The sequence below is a fragment of the Podarcis muralis genome, chromosome 16, assembly GCF_964188315.1.
Source record: "Podarcis muralis chromosome 16, rPodMur119.hap1.1, whole genome shotgun sequence".
NCBI lineage: Eukaryota > Metazoa > Chordata > Lepidosauria > Squamata > Lacertidae > Podarcis > Podarcis muralis.
Window position 1 is genome coordinate 39,268,881 of NC_135670.1, and position 24,547 is coordinate 39,293,427.

At 43.0% G+C, this 24,547-nt stretch overlaps 1 protein-coding gene across 5 annotated transcripts in view; it reads left to right on the forward strand.

Annotated features, from left to right (window-relative positions):
* DNAH10 (dynein axonemal heavy chain 10) overlaps positions 1 to 24,547 on the forward strand; it is a 107,674-nt gene that overhangs the window by 39,210 nt on the left and 43,917 nt on the right. For all 5 annotated transcript variants that reach the window (XR_003704238.2, XM_028711210.2, XM_028711206.2 and 2 more), the window contains 21 exons: positions 804 to 982; positions 4,024 to 4,235; positions 4,988 to 5,144; positions 5,246 to 5,479; positions 6,415 to 6,537; positions 6,693 to 6,926; positions 8,137 to 8,360; positions 9,964 to 10,233; positions 10,445 to 10,628; positions 11,757 to 11,891; positions 13,007 to 13,159; positions 13,324 to 13,512; positions 13,796 to 13,942; positions 15,862 to 16,053; positions 16,418 to 16,536; positions 17,103 to 17,261; positions 18,472 to 18,607; positions 18,976 to 19,095; positions 20,783 to 20,917; positions 22,347 to 22,563; positions 23,764 to 23,883. Coding sequence is in view for 4 of the 5 variants with exons in the window: in XM_028711210.2 (XP_028567043.2) it covers positions 804 to 982; positions 4,024 to 4,235; positions 4,988 to 5,144; positions 5,246 to 5,479; positions 6,415 to 6,537; positions 6,693 to 6,926; positions 8,137 to 8,360; positions 9,964 to 10,233; positions 10,445 to 10,628; positions 11,757 to 11,891; positions 13,007 to 13,159; positions 13,324 to 13,512; positions 13,796 to 13,942; positions 15,862 to 16,053; positions 16,418 to 16,536; positions 17,103 to 17,261; positions 18,472 to 18,607; positions 18,976 to 19,095; positions 20,783 to 20,917; positions 22,347 to 22,563; positions 23,764 to 23,883 (3,639 nt within the window). In the remaining variant the exon portion in view is untranslated. The remainder of the gene's footprint in view (positions 1 to 803; positions 983 to 4,023; positions 4,236 to 4,987; positions 5,145 to 5,245; positions 5,480 to 6,414; positions 6,538 to 6,692; positions 6,927 to 8,136; positions 8,361 to 9,963; positions 10,234 to 10,444; positions 10,629 to 11,756; positions 11,892 to 13,006; positions 13,160 to 13,323; positions 13,513 to 13,795; positions 13,943 to 15,861; positions 16,054 to 16,417; positions 16,537 to 17,102; positions 17,262 to 18,471; positions 18,608 to 18,975; positions 19,096 to 20,782; positions 20,918 to 22,346; positions 22,564 to 23,763; positions 23,884 to 24,547) is intronic.

Below are 24,547 nucleotides of genomic sequence, written 5' to 3' on the forward strand. Positions count from 1 at the left end.
GTCCGGGTGAAACTAGGAATGGGCGAATCTGTCAATTTCAGTTTCTATTTTTCCAGTCTTAAATTCAGTTCCTGACATTTCCACAGCAATTTGCAAATTTTAGTTAAAATTATCTTCCTTAAAATTTATCAACATTTTAGTGCAATTTTGTCCTAGTACATTTATTTGAGAATAATTTTTGCTAATATAAGCATTTTTGCAATCAATTTCAGCTAGTACAATGCATTCTTGAATGTTATTTTAACTAATATATATATATATATATGCTTAAGCACATGTTATGCTAAATTTGTACATATTACCCATGTGGAAAAGTGCATTGAAAATTCTGAAAATGTGAGTTTCAAGGAAAATGTGAGTTTCGGTTTGCATATTCCTTTTGGAAAGTGTGCATTAGGTAAGTATGTCTTTAAGTGTGAACTGAATAAAAATTAAGTCTCTGTTGGGACTCACTATGGCCTCAGGTGAACTTAGAGGGCACTGTAGAAAAAAACACCCAGAGCTTGCTTGCATCTGTCCATTGGAAGAGAACGACAGTAATGGGGACCAAACTTTCTCATAGGGAAACTTGTTTCCCGTTACTGATCTTTTCATTGAGAATCTGCTGGTAGATTTCTGGGAAAGTGTTCTGGGCCAAAATTTGTTTTGTACAAGAAGCAAAAAGCACAGATCTGACCTGAGCTTCTGTTGTGGATCAGATCTTGTAGAGATTTCACCTATGGGGATGTCTGTAGCCAAGAGTGCTACATATGGTGACTACTACTCATCCCTTGATGCCATATATTCTCTATTGCCATCTGCAGGATTAGAGCTCATGGTAGTTTTTGAAAAAGAACTGGAGAAGCATGAGAAAAATCGTCAGGAACTGGCAAATGCTGAAAAACTATTTGACCTTCCAATCACAATGTACCCTGATTTAATGAAAATCCAGAAGGAGATGAAGGGCCTGAGGCAGATCTATGATATTTACAAGTTGCAGCGAGTAAGTGGGTTTGTTTTAAATAAGTGTGTGTTTGTGTTTGTGTGTGTGTGTGTGTGTGTGTGTGTGTGTGTGTGTGTACCGTAGATTCCAGTGTATAAGATTACTTTTTAACCCCAGAAAAGAGGTTTAAAAGTTGGGGGTCGTCTTATACACCGGGTATGGAGCCCGCCCACTGCTGCTTCAGAAGCTGCCGCAGCAGCAGCAGTGGGCGGCGGACACTGCTCTGTGCCAGGTGGCTTTCTCTTGGTGCAGAGCCCGCCCACTGCTGCTTCGGAAGCAGGAGCAGCGGGCTCCGCGCCAGGAGGAAGCTGCCCAGCGATGCTAAGTCGGCTTCGCTGGGTGGTTTCCTCCCAGCGCGTAGCTGCCCAGTGTATCAGGTGACTGGCCTTACAAGACGAACCCCCAAATTGGCAGCTGCCAATTTGGGGGGGTCGTCTAATATGCCCAGTCGCCTAATACGCCGGAATCTACGGTATATATATATATATATAGAGAGAGAGAGAGAGAGAGAGAGTTCTCATAGCTGAGGGCTTTGTCTGAATCACAGAAGGTTTTTGAGGATTGCAACAAAATTTTGGCCCCCTTTTTGAAAGTATGGGGGGCTAGCCCCCATGTCCCCGCATAGATGGCACACCTGCACGAAATTGCAGTGCGTGGCCTATTTTGGTCCAACCATCTGTAAGCAGAGGCTTGGTCCATTGGGTAGAGAAAGTCAAATGGAATTATCTACTATCTGTACATTAAGCTTTAAAAATAAGAGTGCTTTCTAGACTGGTAGGGGAGAGCAGTACCTTTTAAGGGTGTGTCTACACTGTATTTTGAACAAGTTTTGCATTATATGTAGCTGCAGGTATTTATTTTATTACATTTGAATCCCTCAGTTCATCAGAGATTGGCTTCCAAAGCAACTTATAACAATTTAAACTCTTGGTGTGTGCACGGTAGTCACTTCTGTCCTTTGACAGTTGGTAATATAATCCAGGTTCCAGGTTTTTCTCTCCAGAGGGAAAGTTCAGGAGAAACCGTGGGTGGACTTGGAGGCTAGTTGGTGACAGCTAGTATACACAACATCTAGACTTCTATCTAGAGATAGATGTATCAGTCTGTTTCTGGTTTATCAATCTCTCATGTACAGGCAGCGTTCCAGGTCATCATGCAGGATGGTGGAGTGCACATAAACCTGCTCCACCCTGTTACGGCACTGCCCCGCCTTGCCCCCTTTTCCCGCTACTACTAGGTTGCCACAATCTGCGCATGCATGGTCATGCATCAATTACATGTATGTTCCTCTACTTCATTCATAATTCTGTCCCATCCCATTTGCACATTTGTCTCTGCTGTCTGTACAAGGATTTGTTTTTAAGAGAGAGAAGGGTGTACACCTTCTATAAATTGGTTCAGATCTAATTATTTTGATCCATTAAACCAGGCATAGGCAAACTCCGGCCCTCCAGATGTTTGGGACCACAATTCCCATCATCCCTAGCTAACAGGACCAGTGGTCAGGGATGATGGGAATTGTAGTCCCAAACATCTGGAGGGCCGGAGTGGCCATGCAATTCCTCCCCTCTTCTCCCTTATATTGTGTTCCTTAATTCAAAACTTCCAAGGTTTCTTAAAGTACAATTTTCATCAGAACCAGGAAATTAGTTTGAGCAATCCATGCTAACCAGGACATCAAACTGGTTTGATTCTGGTTTTATACTCTGGTTTGTAGGACCATGGCAACTCCAGTGTTCCATTTCAGATGTCACAGGAAACATTAGACATACAGTGATATCTCTGGTTAAGAACTTAATTCGTTCCAGAGATCTGTTCTTAACCTGAAACCGTTCTTAACCTGAGGTACTACTTTAACTAATGGGGCCTCCCACTGCCGCCGCCACACAATTTCCGTTCTCAACCTGAGGTAAAGTTCTTAACCCGAGGTACTACTTCCAGGTTAACAGAGTCAGTAACCTGAAGAGTTTGGAACCCGAGGTACCACTGTATTGAATTGAGGTGGATTGCAGAAGGGGAAAGGAAATGAAGTGGGAACAGGCAGGCAGGCATCTCATTCCTAGTCTGATATAGGTTTCTTAGACTGAGTTTGTTATGACTTAGCCAGACCTCTACTTCCTTCTCAGTGCCTGGAAGCTATGTCTAGTTTTTGAAAAATAGACCTGCCCCACCTATTTTTCTTTTTATGGATTCAAGAACTGGCCATCAGACTTGATAGTTAGTTAAATAATAATAATTAATGATGTAAAACTGTTGTGAATTTACACCATCAAGAGCAACAAATGTGTTTGCAATATTTCTCCCTTTTCACTTTTTGGCTTGACAGATTTCCCCCCTCAGCTAATTAGAATTTACCAAGGGAATTATTATTATCATCCATGTGTCTCTTGTAAATTCCTTGTTGAGGTGAATAAGGGAACATTTGCTTTAAATATCTACTTAGCCTAGGCCTGGCATTCTTAACCTTTTCTACATAAAAATAAAATAAAATAAAATAAAAATCTCTGTCTAACCAGCAAGATACTGTTACAAAAGCCTGGTACCTGCTCCTCTCTCTGCCAAGCAGTGGCAAGAGTTCATGGGGCTACAGGCAAACACAAAGTGTCTGTGTCCCTTTGGAAACTGTCGTGCTTTGAGAAATATGGTTTATTCACCTATTTACACCTTCAGTCTGCATGGAGGGGGTCCAGATCTTACAGCATAGTCATTCAAAGAGGCAGCAGCATAAGATCGATCTCAGCCCTTCCTCCTCTTCCTCCTTCCCAGAAACCCCTTGCCCTCCCCCAGAGCAGTTACCTTGGCAACCTTCCAGATCCCTAGTCTGTGGTCACACCTGGGGCAAGAATTTATCTTTTCTTGTTAACAACCCTCAGTGGCTCTCTATTGTTCCCTTAACTGCCCTAGCTTGGCCAGGCTACCCAATAATTCCTTTGCAGCTTATATTTCTCCCTTCATAGCACAAATAACCAAAATCCTAGCATTTATTAATTTTACCCACATCTATAAAAATATGTTTCTTAGAAGTTCTTTCCTGCTTCCAGGCTGCTAAAGAAGAATGGTCTCAGACTCTGTGGGTGAACCTCAATGTGCAGGTGCTGCAGGATGGTATTGAAGGGTATCTAAAAAGCCTTCGCAAATTGCCAAAACATGTCCGAAGTGTGCCTGTCGCATATCATCTGGAAATGAAGATGAAGGCATTTAAGGACTCCATTCCTTTGCTGCTGGATTTGAAAAATGAAGCATTGAGAGAGAGGTTTGATTTCAATTCATTCATATACGGTTGCATGTTAAAGCCAAACATTTCAGTGATTTGAATCTACACCTGATACATTTCACGCCTGTTTCTTACTCTGTGGTGATCATGGGCAAAGCTGTCAAAACAGGCAAGTTTTTCTAATTTTGTCTCTGCTGTTCTGGCCAATGCATTTGATTATATTAGAAATTCATGTGAGCATAGAAGTATCCTTGCTGCAAAATTCCCATGCTAAGCAGCTACTGAGACTTAATGAATACCACAACTTTGATATCATTCCACTTTAGTTCTCTTCTTTTGTAATAAAATTCCTTGCTGTTTTAAATGTCCTCTACAGTGGTCCCTTGGTTGTTGAACTTAATCTGTTCCGGGAGTCCGTTCAACTCCCAGAACGGTTCAAAAACCAAGGCGCACTTCCGATTGGCAGCAGGAGCTTTTTGCACTCAATTGGAAGCCATGGAAGCTGTGTTGGACATTTGGCTTCCAAAAAACGTTCGCAAAACGGAACACTCACTTTCGGGTTTGCAGCATTTGGGAGCCAAAACGTCCATGTACCAAGGCATTTGACGACCATGTTATGACTGTATATGGACTTTTTTTTTGAGGGGGAAGCCTCCAAATGTACACACCACTCTTGCATTTGCATCGCAGTGTGGGACCAGGTGTTCCCCAGGGTGTAATGTGCAGTTTTCTCCTAAAGCAACGTATCTTGAACCAAAGCACCTTAATGTTGATCTGTTAACACTTTTCAGGCACTGGAAAGAATTGATGCGTCGAACAAATACATTTTTCGATATGGCAACAGAAACATTCACTCTGGAGAATATGTTTGCCATGGAGCTGCACAAACACATTGATGTTATCAATGAGATAGTTAGTTCTGCTGTGAAGGAACTTGGCATTGAGAAGGTAAAGTTCCCCTTTGCTATTCCTCTTTCTTTAGGGCTCTTACAGCAGTATCTACAGCAAACGATTAGAAACTTTGAATTTATTTTTTTGTCTTCCCATAGGGTGTAAAGGAAATAGTAGAAACCTGGGAGCACATGAAATTTACTGTGCAAAGGTACTTCAAAGGCACTCAGGAACGGGGCTTCATTTTGGGAGCTGTAGATGACATAATTCAGATCCTGGATGACAATGCAGTCAACCTCCAAAGTATTTCGGGGAGCAGATTTGTAGGACCTTTCCTGTCTCTGGTTCACAGCTGGGAAAAAACTCTCTCCTTGATTGGTGAAGTGATTGAGGTAGGGAAGTAAAACAGAGTCTACTTCATGAGTGGTTTTGTGGTCTCTTTCATTTACCTGTTATCGTGTGCCCGGGCAATGAAACCCACTGCCCCTTTATCTTAAGTAACAAATACAGAAGGACTCGGACAAGCATCTGGGGTTCAAATTAGGCCACAACTTCATTGATTACAAATGTAAGTGTTTGGCATAGCATTGGGCACATCTGCTGGAGAAATCTGGGGGTGGTGGCCAAACCTGATAAAGGGTGTCCTATGACATACATCAAAGACCTGACAGGTTTGCCACACTGGGGATTGCTGTGGCCCTCAGCCCCCACCTGGGCAGAAAGACAGAAGTACCTCCCTCAGCTTCCTTTTAATGTGATATCCTGCTGCCATGGAATGGTAGGGATGCCGCCTGCGTTTCCCCCTCTGGCAAGGAGAAAGGATCATACCCAATGCCATAACTGCCAAAGTATGAGGAAGGCAAAAAACCCCAGATAGGCCCAATTAGCCTAAGGGCAAAATTCCTCTCTGGCCCCCAATATGGCAACTGAAATGATCCATAGCAAGGTCAAGCAAATACCAAAACAAGGGAGGGAGGCGGGGATATCTGGAAGGTGACTGCAGTGCCGGGCAAGGCAACTGGCCACTTTATGCGCCCAGGGAGCGGATCTGGGTGAAGACTCTGTATGAGTCTCTGTCAGCTCTGCGCCCCCCTCCCTCGAAGCAGCCCCCACTGGCCTGCTTGTGATTGGCCAAATTGAGGCAGGCAAATTACAAATTCCCTCAGCCGATGGGAGAGGCAGCTGTGTCTCCCAACAGCCATGGGGGCCTAGCACAGGGAAGAGGAGGATGGTGGTGGGCCCTGCTGTGCCACAACTGCTGTCCAACTCACAGGCAAGTGAACAGAGATTTTCCCTTTTTTAAAAAAGCAATATTTGACTTCCCTAGGTCTGGATGATAGTTCAGCGAAAATGGATGTATCTGGAGAGTATATTTATTGGTGGAGATATACGATCTCAACTGCCAGAGGAAGCTAAAAAATTTGACAACATTGACAGGATATTTAAAAGGGCAAGTATCTGACTTATGGGTTAATGGGAGCGTTGAAGTACAGCATATTGACTGTATACCTGGTTTGAATGCATCTTATATACACAAACACACCTGTAATCCATGGTGTTAGCTCTCAGTAGCTTCTCATCTTCTTTCTTTATTCTTACCTGCAGATAATGTCAGAAACGGTCAAAGACCCAATAATAAAGAGATGTTGTGAAGCTCCAAATCGTCTTTCAGACCTACAGAATATAAGTGAGGGCCTGGAGAAGTGTCAGAAAAGCTTGAATGATTACTTGGATTCCAAGAGAAATGCTTTCCCCAGGTTCTTCTTCATATCAGATGACGAACTGCTTAGCATTCTGGGCAGCAGTGACCCACTGTGTGTTCAGGAGCACATGATCAAGGTGGGCAATGGGCTGATCCAAGAAACCATTAAAGGGCCCTTTCACATTCTCCCTTTCTGTTGCAGCGAGTGGTGTATACAGTTGGATCATGAGGCAGAAGGCAGGGGCTTCCCACTGGTATCCAAGGGAGCAGGGAAATTATCCAGAATTTCCAGGCCTGTCCTGCTTCTGACAAAGATTCTGATGTTTATAGAAAATGCTCTTTCACATGATATAATGTTAATCTATGGAGTTCCTTGCCATAAGTTGCAGTGGTGGCCACTGGCTAGGTTGCTTCAAAATGGGATTAGACTAATATATGGAGGATAAACCTATCAATTGTTGTTAGCTGTAACAGCTGACAGAACCACCATGTTCAGAGGCAATTTGCTATTCAGTGCGAGTTCCTGGGGAGCAAAGGGAGGAATCATAGAATCATAGAGTTGGAATAGACCACAAGGGCCATCGAGTCCAACCCCCTGCCAAGCTTTCATGTTCCGCTGGTGGACTTCTGATTATTATTAAATTATAACCATTAAAATAATTTAAATACTGGTTTTGCTTTTAAGCAGAAATACAAAAGCAGTTGATTGGCCACTGTAGGTACCTGGATGTACAACTAGATGGGAATTTGGTTTGAGCCAGCTTTCCTTTAGTTCATTTAAGAGAGTTTTAACTAACTGTATATTTTGTCCAGACACAGAACTAGATCACAGGTGTATTTCACATTTCCAAAATGGTTAGATATCTGATGACTTAATAACTGTCAGTACTTTTCTTGGTCACAGGGCAAAGGAGCAGGCAGGAAAGGCTAACCCATCTTCTTGTCCTAGTAAGGAAACTCCTGGCACATTGAGGGCATCCTCAGAATGAATCAAACTTGCTGTTCTTGTTTTCCACCAGAGGATGGATCAACCCTTTTCCTGCCTGGCCTCCTGCCCTGAATATCAGAGTGGAACTACATGGAAAATTCAACTTCCAGTTCCTAATATTTATTTACTAAAGTGTGGCTTATGTATTTCTGTAAATTTGGGAGTTCTGTACTTTCTTAATGGGTATTTCTAGGGCCATAAACTTGCATCTACTAACCAGGGATAAGGCCTTGAATCATCTTTGAATCTGAAGCAAATCTTTAATCTGGAGAATATACCTGAATTTCATACTGGTGATGCCGTTCTCCTGTGTGAGTAGTGTCATTGCTTCAGTGTTATCTCCTCCTGGTATGTTTCAGATGTATGACAATGTAGCCGCTCTGAGGTTTCATGAAGATGACAGTGGCATGAAGATAGCTACTGCTATGATTTCTGCTGAAGGTGAAGTGATGGATTTTCGAAAGGCTATCCCAGCTGAAGGTAGAGTGGAGAACTGGATGACTGCTGTACTTGTTGAAATGAGGAGGACCAACAGGCTTCTTACTAAAGAAGCCATTTTTCGGTACTGTGAGGACAGAAGCAGGTGAGGTAATCTAATGCAACACATTTGGTTGGCAGCAGGGTGAGCTGAATGAGTCTTGTCAGAAAGGAAGGCAGGGTATAAATAAATTAACAACAACAACAGTGTTGTGTAAGATAGTATTTCCATGGCATCTCTTTATGCCAGGCTTCCTCCACCTGGCACCCTCAAGATGTTTTTGGATTGTAATTCTCATCATAGCCAGGGATCATGGATGATGGGAGCTGTAATCCAAAATGTCTGGGCAATGCCTTCTGCAGTGAAAGTTGTGGCAACCTCAAGGGCCAGGATGGGCTGTTCAGTCTGCACAATGTCATATTGTATACATAATTCCTACAATTTAATTTAGTATTGTGCTGCTCAATCATGAACATGGGATTCTCTATCCATGTAAGATAACATTCTGGTATAAAAATTGTTATCTCATTTGCACCAACATGCTAGGCTTTTACAATCTAGAATCTTTGTCCATCTTGGCTGGGAACTGCTACCTTCTGGTTCTGGGTGTCCTTGCTCTTCCTGATTGCTGTAATCACAGCATGATGCATATCAGAGATCAGTGCACTTTTGATCAACAGGAACTTGTGCATCTGCCATAAGGGCTATGTTGCTTTGCACACAGATCTAACATTTGTGCCATTGCATTCCACATCCCTAGGGATGTAACCACCATAGCCTGACTGATCGGGGCCTGTATAATCCTTGCCGATGAGACTCAACATTTCCTTATGCTTCTTTCTTTGCATTACAGTACTGCACAGCAACCTTTTCTGGCAGTACCAGCGTTAGTTACTGACATTTACCAAGCTGCCCTGTGGTTGTCAGCAAACATGTCCACTAGACACTACAAACTAGAACTCTATATTTCAGTGGTGGTTTTCACAGAAGAGTCCTACAGAACATTATTCTACCCACCTATGTGCCCTCCACATTGTAATACTCACTGTAGCATATGATGTAGTTTTTGCAAATCCCTCGGTGTAGATGTTTCACATGACAAGCTGAGAAAGGAGCATTTGCCCATCTACTGTGAATGGGTTGGCATAATGAGACATTCACAATCATATCCTAATATTGGAATGGGCTGTCGCCACACATACAGCTTCAGGCTTGGCTATACATCTCCATGCTGGGTATGCTTCCCCTTTGTATCCCTGCCTTCTTGGTGTTTTATTTCTCTTGGTTAGTGATCCTCCTAATTGAGCTGAAAACTGAAAGTGCAACTGGAGGGAGGATAGCCAGTATAGACTAAGTGATGTACCTTTGTCAAATTAGAGAACACAACCCTCAACATGGATGTCTCGGGTCAATCCAGAAGCCCTGTGATTCAGTTTTTGTATCCAATAAGTGATGTGTTATCCATGTTCTTAAGTCAGGCACCATGTCTACTATTTGAGGCATTTCTGAAAGAAGGTGAGCTAGAAGGCAGCCTAGCCAGGCTTAATGGATGGTGCCTTGCCATCTCAGCTCTCCTGCTATGTCCAGAATGTTGTACAGTCACCCTTCTTTTCAATATTATAATGATTCTTTGAAATATATACCTTTTATCTTTGTTTTACTTGATTACTGCTGGTCACCTGGCAAAGTGATTCTGCTTTTTCCTTAGAATTGACTGGATGCTGATGTACCAAGGTATGATGGTGCTGGCTGCCAATCAGGTGTGGTGGACCTGGGAAGTAGAAGACGTCTTCCGAAAAGTGAAGAAGGGAGAAAAACAGGCAATGAAAAACTACGCCAAGAAAATGCACTTCCAAATTGACTCGCTAGTAACCCGAATCACCAAACCACTAAGCAAAAATGACAGGAAAAAATACAATACCGTTCTCATAATTGATGTCCATGCACGGGATATAGTGGATATATTTGTAAGAGACAGGTAATTGCAGGGTCCAGATTAGTAAGATTGCTCTGTTTAATAAAAGTAATGAAACCATTCTTGAGGTCCCTTCAATTTCCCCTTTTCCTTCTCCATCCTGTCTGCCTTTCTAACTTCAGTTGATACCATTTGCTGACCTCTTTTGATTTTTGATGTTGTATGTTTCATGGAAGCCTGGAACTTCTCTCTCTCTCTCTCTCTCTCTCTCTAGCATCATGGAAGCTCGTGAGTTTGAGTGGGAAAGTCAGCTGCGTTTTTATTGGGACCGAGAACCAGATGAACTCAATGTGCGCCAGTGCACTGGTACCTTTTCTTATGGCTATGAATATATGGGCTTAAATGGGAGACTGGTCATCACACCACTCACAGACCGGATATATCTAACACTCACACAGGTAAACCAATAAAGGGCATTTTCATTTAGCTTAGGTTCCTAAGTGCTGTTGAAAACAATGGAAGGTAAGTTTGGAATGTATATTCAAAGCCATGCTGTTTTTGTTGTAATTATTTGTATGGTTTTAATAGATGAGAGAGAAAGTTTTAATTCTATCAATGTTTAAGTGTTTTTTAATTATTATTGTTTCTATGTTTTTAACAGTTCTTCATTTTAGCTGTAAGCCACCTTGAGTCCTGTCAGGGAAAAAGACAGGGTATAAATAATAAGTATATAATAAGAATAAGAATATTTTGCCTATACGGTATACAACTTTCGTTCAGTTAGTGTCTTGGCTTTGAACAAAGGATCTATTCATGCATGGATGGAAGTGTCATTGATGCAGGATTCTGGTCCCTTAGCTAATGATTCAAGCTCAGAATATGGGATTGGTAATAAGGGAGCTTCTATGTGGCCTCCCTGCCTTTCCCGGTCGCCTCCTACCCCCCCTCTCTCTGGCTGCAGCAGGGGTGGCCGTGGCGATGGAGACTGGTAAGTGCTAGGCTGGGGGGGGGGGCAGCTATGCTGTTCTGTCTGCTCAGCTGCAGAGACTTCCAGACCTCTGAGCTCTGCTGGATTGCTGCCAGGTGATTCCAGTCCTGGTGGGGCTGAGATTGTTGGGGAAGGGGGTTGGGGGCTCTGCACAGCCCTTGTGACTTTCGCCTTGGGTGCTGCTGGCTCCCCCCGTGCTTGCAGCGGTGGTGGCCTTGTTGGCAGTGTGGGGACCGGCCTGAGGACCCTGTTGATGTTGGCCAACAGGAGTACTACTGAAAGCGATTTGAAACAGGAGTTGGTTGCTCATTGTGTGTACACTCATCTCACTTTCACTTCTGATAAACTGGTTCTGCAGTTTTTTGTGTTCTTTTCAAAACCTTCCAAACCTGTTTGATTGAGGGTACTGCAGGGGAAAATAACTATGCATGCACACCATAAAGAGTGCAAATCTTTTAACTTGTTTTCAGTTCTCTTAAAGACTATTGTCTTTCTCCAGTCATTCATTACTAGAGATTGGAGAATCTAGCACTCATTGCAATGGCAAAATAGATTTTCTCCTTCTTTGCCTCACTTTTCTGTGACTTTTCCTTCAAAGGCCTTGTCCATGTATTTGGGTGGAGCACCTGCAGGTCCAGCAGGAACTGGGAAGACTGAAACAACTAAAGACCTTGCCAAAGCGTTGGGCTTGCTTTGTGTAGTAACTAATTGTGGAGAAGGCATGGATTTCAAGGTAGGAATCCCACCTCTGCATTCCTGTACTGTTCTCTTTTTAATGACAGAAAACCACTTCCATGCCCTCCAACTGCCATGATTTGGCTGGGACAATCACGGAAACACATGAGCAATCACGGATTTCTAACTTCACCCTGGATGTCCTGAATTGCTTTTGACTCTACCCTTTTCTATCTCTAGGATCACTTGACTACCCTTTTATATCTCTAGGGTCACTTTTCTATTTCTATGAACTCTAAGAGTCTACAGAGTCCACAGTGAAAAATAAAACGGGCAACATCCTTGGGGTGGGAGAGGGAAGTCCCCCCAGTGCGGCTACCAAGCGCCCACAGGGAGAAGAGAGTCCTCCCCAGCTTAGGCTACCTGTGCTTTGAGCCTAGCGGCTGCAAAGCAACCACCTTCCACCTCCAGCCACTCAAGGGCAAAGTGTGCTCTGTGTCCTTGCTTGTCTGGGTGAGTCCCGCTCCAAAAGCCATCATGGCGGTGGCGGCTGCTTTGGGACAGGGTTCGTTGGTGGCTTGAAAGAGTTGTGAGAGGTTTTCCCCCTTCTTCCGTTTACCATGTGCAGGGCTCCTATAAACAAACTCCTTCCCAGCAGCACAAACCCAGCCTTCAGCTACCACATAGCGGATCCGCATCCCTCAGGCTCCAGGACAAGCCGTTCTTTGTCCCTTTATTTATTAAACTTGCACTTAATTGGTAATTCAGTTTAAATTAGCTGTTTGTGCCTCTGCCCTCTTGCAACTTCCCCGCCTGGGGCTGGAGGCATGCACACCTGCCTGGAGCTCGCTGGGCTAGGGAGGGAGGGAGCACCATCCCATGCAACAGTGGGGCTTACTTCAGAGTAAGCGTGCAGGGCCATGCTTACCCTGGCTGCACTCTGCAGGTAGCACTGAAGGAAGCCTGGAGGTGAAGCCTCAGCCATGGGATGGAACTGGGGTGGAACTTCCTCAGGGTGCCTCAGACCTCAAATATCTGTCATGTGACTGTGACTCTCCTGGGTAGCAGTAAGAGAAATCTTAAGTCTGGATGCCTTTTTCACTCTGAACCAGAAGGGACTTTCATGACCAATGGCTGCCATTCAGTTTTAATACTTCATCCTTTGCATTCTAGGCAGTGGGTAAGATTTTCTCCGGTCTCGCCCAATGTGGCGCGTGGGGTTGCTTCGATGAATTTAATCGGATTGATGCCTCCGTGCTTTCAGTCATCTCTTCACAGATTCAAACTATCAGAAATGCTCTGATGAACCAGCTGAAAACATTTCAGGTAAAGAGGAGGCAGGGAAGATGATTTTGTGCATAAAGGGTTGGATTAGTTTTCAGGTGCACTAATATGTACACGCATGTAAGTTTGGGAAATGACGATCCTTTAGTGGATCCATTTCTTTCTCTTTCGTATCTGTCTGAACTTCACTTAGGCTTATGTTTCAGTTTGAAGGGCAAGAAATTTCTCTGGATCCGCGAATGGGCATTTTCATCACCATGAATCCTGGCTACGCAGGCCGTACTGAGCTCCCTGAATCCGTTAAGGCTCTTTTCAGACCTGTAGTAGTAATTGTGCCAGATCTCCAACAAATTTGTGAAATCATGCTGTTTTCTGAAGGTTTTCTTTTGGCAAAGGTAGGTCAGTGCCTTCACAAAGAGCTGGTTCATTCATAATGCTTATTACATATCTGTAGTGTTTTGTGAATGTTGTTAGCCACTTTGAGGGCTAGTCAAAACTGGGAATAAAAATATATATATTGCAAGTTTCACTTAAGGTGTTGAACCTATAGTGGTTCATTCACACATGTAACTCATCTGGCTATGTTCATGTATGAATAAAGTGACATGGGGAGCTTCAGGGCTTTTTTTATTTAAAAAACCCAACATTTATATGTTCATGCTGCATTTTGTCTGCAAGACCCTGGCCAAGAAGATGACAGTGCTCTACAAACTAGCAAGGGAACAACTTTCAAAACAGCATCACTATGATTTTGGGCTTCGGGCTCTGAAGTCAGTACTGGTGATGGCAGGGGAATTGAAGAGAGGCTCACCGGATCTAAATGAGGTAAGCATATCCTAATCCATTATCCTGGCATTCCTGGAAAATAGAGAATCTGGGGGCTCATTAACATGACCCCATGACTGTGGGCTAGTCCCTATTAGTGGGGTGGGAGACCTGGAAAAAAAATCACATCTGGCAACCAATGTGCCATTTTGGTTCCCGATACATAGGTAAAGGGTAAAGGGACCCCTGACAATTAGGTCCAGTTGTGACTGACTGTGGGGTTGCGGCGCTCATCTCACTTTATTAGCCGAGGGAGCCGGTGTACAGCTTCCAGGTCATGTGGCCGGCATGACTAAGCCGCTTCTGGCGAACCAGAGCAGCACACGGAAACGCTGTTTACCTTCCCGCTGGAGCGGTACCTATTTATCTACTTGCACTTTGACGTGCTTTTGAACTGCTAGGTTGGCAGGAGCAGGGACCGAGCAATGGGAGCTCACCCCGTCACGGGGCTTCGATCCGCCAACCTTCTGATCAGCAAGTCCTAGGCTCTGTGGTTTAGCCCACAGCGCCACCCGCGTCCCAAAAACCTACTCTTACCTGTAATCAATAAAGTTGTGGCCTAATTCAACTCAATACCAATCTCTGGGGTTCAATTATTCGGTCTCCTCGCTGGCTGTGAATATTATGCATCTGGGGCAGCAAAAGTAGCCTGCTGCAAGTGCTTGGCCACAAGCTGTTGGCCTTTTATTTATTTAGGGAATTTCTAACGCACTTTGTGAAATACCATCCCAGAGCAAGGTGTAATTTCAAATAAATCATAATATATATTAAAACAATAATTTATCATAAAAACAAATATGTGCTACAATATAGCAATAAAATAATAATACCCCCCCCAGATAGTCAGGCAGGGCACAAACCCACAAATGAAGCAATTCAGCCACAGGCCTGGATGAATAAAATAGTTTTAAACTGGCACTGAAAAGTCAGTGCTAGTGTGAAGGGAGGGCATTCCACATTCCACATTTGACATGCATATATCAAGAATGCCCTCTGATAGGTTGCTGCAAAGTGAATACTTGGCAGAAAGACTGGGAATGATATACATGGGAGAAGGTCCTAAGCTGTATAGGGCTTTGTAAAGGTGGTTGGAGGATGTGTGGCGGCTAACAGATTGAGGTTGAATCCTGACAAGACAGAAGTACTGCCCTACGTTCCACAGGGCAGGTGCAACTATTGGGAAGGCCCTCTGCCTAGTTCCCTGTAACCTCACTCCTCAAAGTGAGGGAACCACCAGAAGGCCCTTGGAGGTGGATCTCAGTGTCCAGGCTGAACAATGGTGATGGAGATCTTCCTTCAGGTATATAGGGCCAATGCCGGTTAAGATCTTAAAGGTCAGCACCAACACTTTGAATTGAGCTAGGAAAGGTACTGGAACCAGTGTAGATCCTTTAGGACTGGTTCTATATGGTCCTGGCGGCCACTCCCAGTCACCAGTCTAGTTGCCGCATTCTGGATTACCGTAGTTGTAGTTTCTGAGTCACCTTCAAAGGTAGCCCCATTTGCAGTAGTCCAAGTGGGAGATAACTAGAGCATGCACCACTCTGGTGAAACAGTCCCTGGGCAGGTAGGGTCTCAACCTGTGTACCAGATGAGGCTGGTAGACAGCTGCCCTGGTCACAGAATTGACCTGTGTCTCCATGGATAGCTGTGAGTTCAAAATGATTCCCAGGCTGCGCACCTGGTCCTTCAGGGGCACAGTTACCCCATTCAGGACCAGGGAGCCCCCCATATTCACCCGCCCCCTGTCCCTCCAAAAAAGTACTTCTGTCTTGTTTCAGCCTCAAACCTTTAACTGTTATGTGGTGAAAGGCAGCAGCTATTTGAGGGGGGTACTAAATTGGGGGCGGGGGTGCTCAGGAAAACCTATTTTGTTCACTAAACATGTTAATTGCTTTTTACAACCACCATCACCCTAGGATGTGGTCCTGATGAGAGCTCTGCGAGACATGAATCTCCCAAAATTTGTTTTTGAAGATGTTCCTCTTTTTCTTGGTCTCATCTCTGACCTGTTTCCTGGACTTGATTGCCCTCGAGTACGCTACCCTAATTTTAATGATGCTGTTGAACAAGTGTTGGCTGAAGGAGGCTACGTTGTCCTGCCAATTCAGGTATGAAAAAGAAACTCAGAAAAATGGAAAGTATCATAAATGCCAGGCCACATTTTGGGGAGCCTGTATAAAAGGCATCCTTAAAGCCTGGCTCTGCTGCAATAAGGTCTTCCATCCAGTCCATAAGTAGCAATAATAATCCTTTTAGGTGGTGGAAGACACTTCTTTCCATCATCTGTTCAGATTATGATGACTTGGGATTTTCTTTTCTTTCTTTTACTTTCAACTTGGGGTATTTGGGTTATATCTTTGGACTTAAATCCCCCTAAAATGGAATTTTGTTGATTTATACTATTAGAAAAAAGGCTAATAGTGAGTTTAGCTGATGTATGCTCTATGAGGCCTTTTAATGGTTTTTTATCAGGTGGATAAAGTTGTCCAAATGTATGAAACTATGTTGACTCGTCATACTACAATGGTGGTTGGGCCAACAGGAGGCGGCAAGTCTGTGGTTATCAATACCTTGTGCCAGGCTCAGACAAAGTGAGTACAGATGATGAATACAGGTAGATAACTTGGTAAGACTTGTTGCTATCCCTTCAAAAGAGCAAGAGGATGAGAATACACTTCCTCGCTTCCTCCACTTTCATGGGCATAGCCAGGGGGTGAGAAAGGCAGCTTCGCCTCCCTAAATCAAGTAAATAAATAAAAATACTGAACCAGAAAGTAGAAACAATCAAGATATTTGAAAATGAAATACTTGCTGAGGTCAGTCACTTGGATGATGTTGTGGCGCATTCTAGCAACGCAATTGGCAACCCCATTGAGCAGTAGGTGTGGCTTCCATGAACTGACCAATTGTGTCAGTTGCTGAGGGAAAACAGTGAGGAGGGCTACTGCATTTAAGCTCTGCTTATGAGCTATCCAGGGATATCTGGTAGCCACTGTGGAAAGCAGGATCAAGCTTTGATTTACTTTGATCTGATTCAGCAGGGCACCTCATGTTTTTATTGGGTACGAATTGTGAAGTGTTTGTATACAGGAGTTGCTTTGGCAAGTTCTACTGCAATGTGTTTTTCTTCTTAACTGCACCTCTGATGTCCATTTAGGCTGTCATTGGTGACCAAACTTTACACGCTGAACCCCAAAGCCATGAGTGTTATTGAGCTTTATGGAATCCTAGACCCCACCACACGAGACTGGACTGATGGAGTTTTGTCCAACATCTTTAGGGAAATCAATAAACCCACAGATAAAAAAGAGAGAAGGTAATTTCTTAAGGGTTAGACCAATATTTGCATTTGTGTTTAAACTGCATTATTAAGTTTTGTAACCAAACAAACATAAGAGAAAAATGACAGATTATAGATAAATTACAAGAGAATTAATGCAAGGCCAAGAGCACATTGTAATGTTATCATCAGGACAACAACAGAGAAGGGAAAACTAAAGAGAATCAGAGTCAAAGAAATGCAGACAATACAATCAGCTTTTGGGGAAAAAGAGATAACATGGGATCATTGTGGGGTCATTAATAAAGTACTTGGCTGGATACCTATATCAAAAGAGCAGAGCTAAACATACTCTCTAGCAAGTGAGAGCCTCCAGCAGAGTTTTAAAACACAGAATCATGCATCACCCTGAAGTGTGAGGAATATAGGCTGTTAGACCTTTTAAATATCCCGTTCTAGTCACTTAACACTGCTTCCCACACCATTAATAAGTTTGAATACTTTACTTAACTCGTAAGATATGATTCATGCATTATTCCATACAGCTGCAAGAAAAACGCAGGTAGTATTCTGTATTTTGGGTTTACAAAATACAGAAACATATTTCTGAGCACACAAACAACTTGTAGAGAGCAAGCTCAGACACATCCTATCTTGGTGAGTTCACAAGGTGAAAGAGAATGAAGAAAGGAGGAAGCTTCACTTCCTTCCAGGTGAGGGGCATGGCCTAGCTGACTCTAGGAATGCAATTCTATTACCTTAACCACTTCATGCAAGCCGTATTCTTGCTAGCTATATTTGACTGCAATTTCCCACACAGCCAAAATCAGTTATTCACAAATCAGCATGAGTTTGAGGTAGAATAAAATTGTTTTCCTTGTCAGAAGTGAATGCAATAATATGATATCATATTTCTCCAAATTTGTCTGGCTCTTTTGCTTTTCTCAATGTTTTCATTTTATGTGCTCATTTTCCCATTCGGGGGGGGGGGGGGGAGTTGGACTTCACAGGATATTGTTCCATTACTGGAATTATTTAGTAGGGGAAAAGGATTGCAAACCTCTGGGTTAGACATTACACTTGCAGGTCCTTAATAGTTTCAGATTTGTTTTGCTGTAATTTTCCCTCATTTTCCAAATAACCTTCCTGCAATCCAGTGAAAGTACACAGATAAAAATGAATTAGAATAGAAGTGTTTTGGGGATGTGTCATTATATAAGTGCCTTTCTTTAATCTTTGTATACAGGTACATTTTATTTGATGGAGATGTGGATGCCCTCTGGGTAGAAAACATGAATTCTGTGATGGATGATAACAAGTTGTTGACTTTGGCAAATGGGGAACGAATCAGACTCCAAGCCCATTGTGCCCTTTTATTCGAGGTAAGGAAGTCACTTCTGAAGTTTTGAAACAACAGATACTGATGGCCAGACATTTCATTAAATATAACAGCTCAATGGACCTGTTATCCATCCATTTTGGTCTTGGGAGGTGGTGGTGTTTCTCCATTTTTATCATATTTATTTACTTATTTTACTGTTTTCTTACTCTTACACTCAGCTTTTCTTCTGAATTGCGCAGAATGGGTTACATATGGGTCTAGGCAGTCCTATATCCAAGTTCATTAGGGCCAAACTTGCTTCACTTCAGAAATAGAATGCAGCATGCCAGCTTCCATTTTGTGGTGGAGGTTCTCCAGGCACGAGGCCACTCCTCCAACCAGTTTCCAGTAAATGTGCTTCCTTCCTAGGTTGGAGACTTACAGTATGCTTCACCTGCGACGGTATCACGCTGTGGGATGGTCTTTGTGGACCCCAAGAACTTGAGATACAAACCTTATTGGGAGAAATGGACGAACCAAAGAAGCAAGGTAGAAAATGTCTCCTTAGACTGAACTTGGAAGCATTGGTTGTAAATCACCAGGTTACTGGTTCTCCAATATATCCAGAGAAGCTAATTTTTATGTGAGGTTTCCAGACAAACTGAGTTCTCTGGTTAGGGTGCAGGATTTGGGAGGGTGTCCCAGGGGCCACAGGATATATCAGATACCCCTGTTCAGCTCTGGAGATGGATTTATGACATTTGCTCCATTATATATAAATGGTCACATGATGCAGCTTTGAGAAGGATCCAGCCCAGTTCATTTGCTATCTTGCCTTGGTCACAGCAGCTGTACTTGCCTCTCTGCATTTCTCACTCTGCAATTTTTTTACTGATTTTTCTCTCCCAGCTCGATCACTCTTTCTCCTTCTTCTCTTTGAAAAACAACAAAAGCACTCACTTTTTCCTCACAGGTTTCCTTCCCCTCTCCTTGCAACCTTAAATCAGGAATGACTAAGCCTCCATGGCCTTGAGCAACATTATTAGTTTCTGGATATGTGTAAATATGGCATTTTGGACTGCTTTTTCCTTAGGATGCTAAGTCTGTTCTTACTCATGTCAATCAATATTATTGCATTTGATTATCCTTGTAATAGATGTGAAAGTCTGTTTGAGGTAGTGCATTGAGGAAGTCTCTGCTGTTCTACTGTTCTCTTCTCTGCTTCTACAGTTGTGCTTCTTATGATATCCTGTGCTGGTCTCATCATGAAAGGGACTGGAATTAGGGTCGGAGTGGTTGTATATCATATTCCTTGACTCTGTGAACATTTCCTGCTTTTGGACACTAGATGGTGTTGGGGCCTACCTAACAGACTGGTCCCATCTAAAAGATGTTTTTATTGGACAACAACAGGGGTCAGCAAACTTTTTCAGCAGGGGGACGGTCCACTGTCCCTCAGACCTTGTGGGGGGCCGGACTAGATTTTGAAAAAAATAATGAATGAATTCCTATGCCCCACAAATAATCCAGAGATGCATTTTAAATAAAAGCACACATTCTACTCATGTAGATTCCCGGACACACTGATTCCCGGACTGTTCCTGGGCCGGATTAAGAAGGCCCCTGGGCCTTAGTTTGCCTACCCATGGACAACAATGTTCCTTTCTGATAGCAGAATTGAAGAAACCGCCTGTCCAGCTGTGCTATTGGAACATGTAGATAGGTTGACAGAACCTATCTACAGAGGTTCTGAGAGGCTGGCAGAAAAGTGGAAATCTCCCACATGAAGAGCTTCCTTGAGTAATTCACTGGAGCACCTTTCAAAATCTTTTTTTTTTTTTTAATCTCATTGCTTCAGACATTTTAGAGGAACTCACAATGTGATGTGAAGTCATGCCTTATTAGCAACTTCCAACAACAAAGAAATGGGGCAGGGAAACCCACAATTTGGGGAATTTCATTAGGTGCCATGAGGGCCTGGTGGCAAATTCCAGATGGATTGTTAAGATTTGGTTGGAAATCCAGTCCTGTCTCCTCCACAGCATTTGGGCTTTCCTGCTCCTACTTCTGGCTCACAAGAGCAGGTGTGTTGTGCCCTCCCTTCCATGAATGAGATCCTGTTATTTAGAAGAGGTTGATTCACAATCCCAAGAGGGGAAGAGTATATCCCTCTGTACAGGAAGATACAAATAAAATGGATACATTGGAATTACTTTGTTTTGATTTTGTTCCTCAGCAAGAAAAGCAACTCTTAGATAGATTGTTTGCCAAATATGTACCCTACCTGATTGAAATGATCGTAGAAGGAATTGTTGATGGACGGCAGGGGGAGAAATTAAAGACCATTCTTCCACAGACAGATCTCAATATGGTAAGAAATACCGGCTTTGTAAATTAATACAAACATTTACAATGGAGGATCTTCAAGCAGTGAACAGTGCAATAAACTTTTCAAACTTCAGGCATATATCTAAGGAGAATTTAGCAGGACTACCCTTCCTGCCCCCTTTTCTGGACTACAGTAAGATTTGGAGAGATTTATATAGACTGAATTTGAAGTTTTACGGAAGATTCCAAGACATGGTCTGAAATCGAAAAACTCTCCTTCAGGGTTTGGTCAACAATGAGAAATAGCCCAGCTCCATTTAGGACATTTTCCCCGAGCATCACAGTTTACTGCACTTAAATATTAGGGCTCTTGACTAATTAATTAGCTAATTAGCTGTCTAAGCAAATTAGTTTTAATTGAATACCTAATAAATTAAACGTGCACAAATGTGCATTGGACTAAAACAATGGTTTTTGAACAAAAATGTATAAGGGGTAAGATTTTTTTATTTATAAGACTGTTTACGTACCACTCTGTTGCAAAACATCAGGGTGATGTACAGCAGCATAGAAACCTTTAAAACCTTAAAAAGAAAGGGCAATTCCTCTTCTAAGAAGTACCTGTCATCTGCAAATTTTTAAAGAAGTATTTACATTTTTAAAAACGATATTTTGTTGATTAATTGGGGGTTGTTCTAAATAAATTAACTACACCAATTAATTGTTTAATGTTGCACACATATGCACACTAACTTTTATTGTAATAGTGTTACATTTAATTCTTGAAACCTGCCAAGTTTCCTTAGACTCTGTAGGGAGCCTTTCTCCACCAATTTCTTCACTGATCTCCAAATCATAAAACTCTGGAAGAGTGGTCATTGCATTATCTTCTCTGCCATGCTACACTTTCAAACAGAGCTGGCCTAGCAGTTAGGCAGCAGAAGTGCTCCCAGGTGGTACCACTGCCATTGATGCCAATTTTGGGCAAGATTGTGTCCATTTTGGGTGAGATCTCACCCAATTTTGGGTGAGATCTTACAGAAAATTGGCACAATCATGCCCCAAATTGGCACCAATGGCAGTACCACTTCTCCTCCAGTGTCAGATGTGGCAGGATGTGTAGTGGCAGCAGAACAGACCGTGGTGGCAGGAGCAGGTGGCTGGTGGCAGGAGTGGCTGTGCAAAGTTGCACTTTTCATTTTGCTTCAGGCGGTGAAACAGGACATGTTGCCCTTGTTTGCAAGCTGCTTCCTACATTGAAGAAAATCCTTTGCTGGTCTGCTCATAGAACATAATAATGAAACAAGACCTTGCTCATCTCTCTTCTTCAGTTCCAGATTTCTTTTTGGTGTTGCTCTCAACTTGGTGCCCCCTTTAAAGACAGTTTATAGCAGTGTGTTGCAGGGGAGGGGAGAGGCGCCAAAAGATTTTCACCAATATAGTATTTGTTGCTTTGTGATTTCATATGGCAGGTGACACAGTTGACCAAGATGCTGGATGCTCTCCTTGAGCAAGAATATGATGACCCTGATGTGCTCGAGTGCTACTTCCTTGAAGCTCTATATTCTTCTTTAGGAGCCTGCCTCCTTGAAGCTGGAAGATCAAAATTTGATGACTTTATCAAACGTCTCTCCTCTATGTCAACCGTTAATGATGAGATGACTCTAGCTAAACCAGGGGAGTTGCCAGGTAGGATATAATCAGTCTTGTATGACATGGTTTGTTCCTGAAAGGAATTCCTAGGTACTGCAGCTTCACTTGCCTTCTGCAGTTCAGCATGTATCCCACAATGAAGATTTCCCCGCTCCTGCTCCCAAGCTGCTATTAGCACAACTGAGGGGAAAATACAGGCACCTGTATTTCTCCTAGCCTGCCTAATAGCAGCCTCTGAGAGATGAATCAGATTTGAGGAATGACATCAATCCACCTGACCCATGAGGGCATAGGTGGCAACCATCCAAGGCTTACAGATAGTTCTACTCTATGAGCTAAGAGCTCAGCCTTCCAGGGCCCACCAAGAAGCATAGCAGCAAAGCAAGCCTATTAGCATATATCAAAGCAAGTGCATAGATAAACACATGTGAACTCATCCTTGCAACAGCTAACAATTAGTTTTGGGGTTATACTGACTAGTCTCACCTTTGGTTCAACACAGGTGTACACATCTCTGAAGCCCATGCCTTTTCTGTGTAGCCCAGTGGCACTGAGGGAGTTTCGCCTTGGTAATTTTTACCTTCCTTGAACTATGCTATGCAGCATAGAGACGGGACTTGGGGGGCTGCTGAGTAAGGACTTCAGTTCTTTGAAGTAAATAAGAAATGTTAATAGATTTTTCAGACAATCGTTATGTAAAGTAGAACATATTCTGTTTCTGCTTGATTACTTACTGAAACTGAGTTTCCTTCAATGGAAACTTCATGATCTACACTGAGTCACATGGCACTGTCTATGGAGCAAGTAGGAAGAAGAACCTGTCTCAGGATAACCCTATAATAATAAAAAAAAGATTTGTTGCACTTACTATGATAGCGTCTCCTCAGTGGATTAAGGTTATGTCCTACCCTTGGAACCACAGGCAGGTGCAATCAGTTCCCAAGGGAGGAAGTAGAGTCCCTGAACCATAAGGACATTCTGCCTGAAACAGGTGCTTTATAACAGTAATATTGAGAGCATAAAATTCATATTAAGGCCAAGGTATACACATACATTATCTGTCAATCTTTTGGGCCTAATTCTAGTGCTTTCTGATAATTTGGACAATGTGTTCAGCATGTTGTTTCTTGGCATACTATACTGGATGTCTCATTTGCAACATACCTCCAGTAATCATGAATGACTAATCTCTGACCATAAGTATGGTCTAAGCTATCATAATTGATTTATCTTCAGGCCAGCTTCCAACTTTATATGACTTTCACTTTGAGGGACTGATGAAAAAGTGGGTGCCTTGGAGCAAATTGGTCCCTGAATATATCCACTCACCCGAAGTGAAATTTATTGATATTCTGGGTAAGTGTGACTAAAGCTTTGCATAATTTAGTGGGAGTAATTAATGTCACAAGTTAATCAATTACAGCTTGCAAACCTATTTATGCCTTGTCCAGTACATGAGAGGCATCCTTACATGGCTCATCTTCATTGATCATCCCTGGGAGGCAGGATCACATGACAACATCTCTAAGCTGGCTCAGGAGGCTCCACCCCAGTTACTGCCTTGCCTTGCCCAAGTTCAGAGCAGATTCCTTGACTTAGTGTTTCCACCACCAGTTTCTTCGTATCTGTAGCTTTCTTGCTACCTGTTTTTCCTTAGAGTCCCTTCTCTAAGGAGAGCCAGTGTGGTGTAGTGGTTAAGAGCAGTAGATTCATAATCTGGGGAACCGGGTTCGTGTCTCCACTCCTCCACCTGCAGCTGCTGGGTGACCTTGGGCCAGTCACACTTCTTTGAAGTCTCTCAGCCCCACTCACCTCACAGAGTGTTTGTTGTGGGGGAGGAAGGGAAAGGAGAATGTTAGCCGCTTTGAGACTCCTTCGGGTAGTGATAAAGCGGAATACCAAATCCAAACTCTTCTTTTTCTTCTTCTCACGTTCTGGTGTCCCTCCATCATCACCACCACCATCATCCTGTCTTTAGTCTGCCACCTTCAGCCCTTCAATATAAGGATCGGACATGTCC